The following is a 5,000-nucleotide window of genomic DNA, read 5'->3' as shown; positions in this document are numbered from 1 at the left end:
AATACAAGACACAGAATGTTTCAGGCTCAAAACCCCTCTTCATCCAACAACACAAATAATGAAAAATATTTGTCTATCTGGCTTATAAGTAATGTATTTATGTTTGAATTGTTTTATGTTGTTGGCACGTAGCAAGGGTTTTGAGCCCAAAACGTTCTGTGTTTGGTATTTTGTTCTTTGTTGAAGCTGTTTTATTAATTTTTGTTTATTATTTTTGCTGTTAGAAGGTTAAATAGAGTTGAAATATATCGATTTTTCCCCCTAGATTACTCTTACCATAAAATCAGAATAATGTTCGGCTCAGGTCTTTTCTTCAGTTCTGAATGTATTTGTTTATGAAAATGGAGAGAAAAATAAAGTGAATCACATCTACTCACTTTATTTTTCTCTCCATTTTACTGGCTCATTTAGGCACCTCTAGCTTTTGTTTATGAAAAGCGTGTCTTCTTTCACATTATCATGGTGATAATAATATGACATGAACGGAGAAAATTGACTGTCCTGATGATGGTAATATCGCCTAACAGGCGTTTTGTTTCATCCTAAGGACCCTTTGTACAGCACTTTGAGAATGTTTAGAGGATATTATTCCACCCCTCCCGTTTGAAAAACTGATCATTTCTTAGTAAATGCGTAATCGTTGCATAATGCTTTGAACACGTTGAATAAAAAATTTATTCAATGACTGTAGAATATTTACACACATTTTATTTGTGTGAAATTAGGTGTAAAAGACATTGTTTGGTAATTATAAATAATCTTTTGGTGCACATGAATACAAATCCAATATTTTTAGTTTTGGGTCAAATTGTCATTCAAACAGATGGAGAATGATATAAATTATGGTGTATAGAAGTACTAATACCGTACAATTGGTTACAACATATCTAGGATTACTTGTAGGGGTGGAATAAACGTATTCTTTCATTTCCTTGTATTTATTAAATCCATAATATTTTTATTGTGCAGTAGCACATAATCGCAAGCTCGTTGTGTTATTAGACACAATAAAAATAACTCGTTTAATAAATACAAAGAGATGAAAGAATCGTATATTGCCATGCACAATATAGATGCTCAAGATTTTTTCCTACTATAGTTTATTGAATAGGAAAACCTACTTATCTGTGGTAGCCCTTAAGAGCAGAATATTAAACTTATAATTTCCTTGTTGGAACTCATAAAGCACATCCAAATATGCTATGTTTTTTTTCATTTCATTGTAATTCTTTTTGATTTTAAGAATGTAAAGCTCTTTGAGCCTGATGAAATCGGGGTAAGGCACTATCATGCATATATGTTTATTATTTTTATTATTATTATTATTATTATTATTATTATTATTATTATTATTATTATTATTATTATTATTATTATTATTTATTATTATTATTATTATTATTATTACTATTATTATTATTATTATATTATTATTATTATTATTATTATTATTATTATTATTTTTACTATTATTATTATTATTATTATTATTATTATTATTATTATTATTATTATTATTATTATTATTATTATTATTATTATTATTATTATTATTATTATTATTATTATTATTATTATTATTTCTTACTTCTTCATACAGATGGTACAGAGTGTGAGCCTTGTCCAGCTGGGTTCTTCTGTCCTGCAGGCACAGCGTCGGCTCCCACAGTAGCACCAGAACCTTGCCCTCCAGGCTCCTACAATCCTCTGGCTGAGGTTGGTCACCCTGTCAACTGCATCTTGTGTGAACCAGGATTTGCCTGTCCACTCTCTAACCAGACTGAGTACACAATGCCCTGTAAAGAAGGTAAGTTACGTTGGAATTGTCTGTGTTTTCTTTGGTTTTGGCTGCAGAAAATTATAAAGATTTTGTAACAAGGGCTTGTTGATAGTAGAGCTCCCTATAGCTCAGTTGGTAGACCACTCCCCTCACACGCAAAGGGACCATGATCGATCCCAAGTGCATTTTTCTGACCCCCCCCCCCCCCCCCCCCCCCCCCCCCCCTCATACTGGTGGAAATTACTTTGCGATAGACAAGTGTCCTTTCCAAAGAATAACAAGCAATTGTTATTGTCCTTTTCACGCTACAGAAACCGGGTAAAACTCCGGCTCTGGCCTAATGGCTCTGCAGAACTGCTTGTTGATATTCACAAAACATAATTGAATTTTATCATCAGTTCTCTATCAGACCACTGTGAAAAAAAACATCAACTGGATTATTATGAATTTGTTAAGCTAACGTTTAGATCAATAGGGACTGGACTACTTCCACCACAAAAATTAGCGACAGCAAAAAATTTGAATAATTTTTTTTAATGTGCTAAAACACACATAGATACTGTGTGTTTAGGCAAAATATTCACATCCAAATTTAACATACCAGTACACAATACTGTGTGTAATTTTAACGTTTTATAGTCTGATTGATATAATTTTGTGAGAACTAATCACTGACAGGTGGTCTAAAATCGTAACAAAGACTGTCTAAAAATAATGACAAAGAGCTTAGTGGCGTCATCTTTATTACATCTATAAGGTCTCAAGATAATTGATTTCAACAATCAAGTGAATTAACATAATTTTAAAAACTGGATGTACATGCTAGTATATATGTCAGAGTTTGGTAATTTTTTTTTTAATTTGGGGCTTTCTATGCAACATACTAATGGAGGGAGGTTGAAGTTCAATAAAAATTACATTTCTAAACCCTCTTTTAGCAATTGCAGTTGACAAGTAAGCTAGCTGAATATTCAATTATGAACCAAAGACTTTCATAAGGTTTGCCAATCTGGCTTCCAAAATCATTTCATATATTTTAAAATGCTACACTTCATATCAACTTTATTTACTTGAGAAGTTTTATAGAGCAATATCCACTAAACGTGTTCAAAGCATTTTGCAAGGGGTCCCTAGCCAACAGCAATGCAGAACATGTACAATGCAACATGATGTCTGTGAGGGGATATCATTTTTTTCCCCAACAAAGACAATTTTTTTAACAGCCAGGATCTCATTTTACACCCCAGTACAGTGAGAGAATTTGAGTAAAGAGCCTTCTCCAAGGATTCAACTATATGCAGCTCAGAGCAGGACTCAAACCCCTGACGTTCCAATCAGAAGGCAAGTGTCATAACACAGGATCACATATCCGCACATGAGATTGAACCCCATCCTAAATATTTTTGTATGTTTAAATTTAACACTATTTTCTGTCCCAGGTCATTACTGTCCAGAGGGTACCTTGGCAGCAGACCAGTTTGATTGTCTACCAGGGACATACACAGGTCGTACCAATCTGACCTCCGCCGATGAGTGTGATCCTTGTCCTCCAGGAAAATATTGTGCTTGGGGTTTTGGTAGGTTCATTCAACATTTCTTTCTTGTCCGAAATATTCTGCATATTACTCAGAGTTCATGGGAGTAATAGCAGATAAGAAATAAGAACAAATAGATAAATATTAGCTCTTAATGATCTTTCTCTGACATTTTAAATTAGTATACATAAATCCAAGTAAATATAAAAAGACATCAACACTAGTAAACAAGTGCTCCATAACATTTAGTCATGTACTCTCACACGCTCCCCGTTTTTTTACTCCCTTTAGAAATTAAAATCAATTTTCTTTTAAAAAAATATGGAATCTAAAATTTTAAAAAGAAAAAGAAAATTACTCTTCATTCTTTATGTTCTATCAGAATAAAAATTGCACAATAGACAATAAGAGCAATGTTGATTACACTTTTAACCATGCAATAATAAATTAAAAGAATATTATTCTGTAATCTCTTATAGTATGGCATATTCATGTTTCTTGATTACTTGGATATGAAATAATCTTAAATCATATGCTGAGGCTGTGCAATCGTTTACTAGTGATTACTAGCATACCAACTGATGAACCAATAGAAACTATATATTAAAAATTCTGCCACCATTAAGTGCTGTTCCAAATACCAGCCTCAAGGGTATGTATGTAAATGTGTGTGTATGTGTGTATATATATATATATATATATATATATATATATATATATATACAAGACCACATAGCCGAACAATTCACTATACTGCTAGGTCATCAGTGCAAAGATCAGATCTTAATACTGCAAATTTCTTTATAATTTATTCATTTTCCATCAACCAGGGGAGACAATCAATCCACCCCAACCCTGTGGCCAAGGTTTTTACTGCCCCTTGATGACTCCAGCACCAGACAGGTTCCCTTGTCCGCCCGGTACATTCTCCAACAAGTCGGATCTGTATGAGGCATCACAGTGTGAAACCTGTACACAAGGCTACTACTGTAAAGGTGAGTTGTAAAAATAAAAATACATTCATCGTGTTTTGTTGATAAAGGAGAAATGCGAAATGTCCACAGTATCTGTCTTCGTTTAATAAATTGGAGCTTACATTTCCATACTTATCGTTATTTTTATATGTCAGGTAAAATGAAACTTGTTAGAAAGGTGCGGAGGGGTTTAAAAATGTATTTTTCTATTTCAGGTGGAGGATCTACAGAGACGGATCTGTGTCCACCAGGCTACTACTGTCCTGCTGGCACTACCAAATGGGAACAGTACGGCTGTCAGAATGGCACCTACAACCCAGTGTATGGACAATGGAGTGTCTCTCACTGTCTCAATTGTACACAGGGTGAGGAACGTTTGCATGACAAAACTTTACTTACTTACTTCTGCCTTTTGGCTCCTCTGCCGTCTTAAGGAAAAAGACCGTATGTGGTCTCTTGTTTCAAGTAAACATACAGTCTTTTTTCCTTAAAACGGCAGTCCTGGCCAAGTATAGGGCCTCAACAGCACTCTTCCATCTTCTTTTGTCCTTGGCACAGACCTTTGCCTCATTCCAGGTAAGATTGGAGACGCATAAATCTTGGTGAAGGCTCCCCCTCTAGGTCTGTTTTGGACGACTTTTGTTTCCTCATGTCCTGTGGGTTCCATTTGAGAGCCTGCTTGGTTATATTACAGGGCATTACTGGACATAT

General features: G+C 34.2%; 2 protein-coding genes across 2 annotated transcripts in view; both read left to right on the top strand.

Moving 5' to 3' along the window:
• LOC144959016 (uncharacterized) overlaps positions 1-5,000 on the top strand; it is a 212,342-nt gene that overhangs the window by 17,094 nt on the left and 190,248 nt on the right. The window lies entirely within an intron of this gene.
• LOC144958937 (uncharacterized) overlaps positions 1-5,000 on the top strand; it is a 42,847-nt gene that overhangs the window by 621 nt on the left and 37,226 nt on the right. Inside the window, exons 2-5 of the mRNA XM_078891235.1 lie at positions 1,601-1,807; positions 3,220-3,357; positions 4,146-4,310; positions 4,505-4,654. Coding sequence (XP_078747361.1) covers positions 1,601-1,807; positions 3,220-3,357; positions 4,146-4,310; positions 4,505-4,654 — 660 coding nt within the window. The remainder of the gene's footprint in view (positions 1-1,600; positions 1,808-3,219; positions 3,358-4,145; positions 4,311-4,504; positions 4,655-5,000) is intronic.

The sequence above is a fragment of the Berghia stephanieae genome, chromosome 13 (assembly GCF_034508935.2).
Source record: "Berghia stephanieae isolate SIO BIC M18660-M18661 chromosome 13, UCSD_Bste_1.3, whole genome shotgun sequence".
Taxonomy (NCBI): domain Eukaryota; kingdom Metazoa; phylum Mollusca; class Gastropoda; order Nudibranchia; family Aeolidiidae; genus Berghia; species Berghia stephanieae.
Note: the sequence above shows the minus strand (reverse complement) of the source record. Positions and strands in the feature narration are given on the sequence as shown.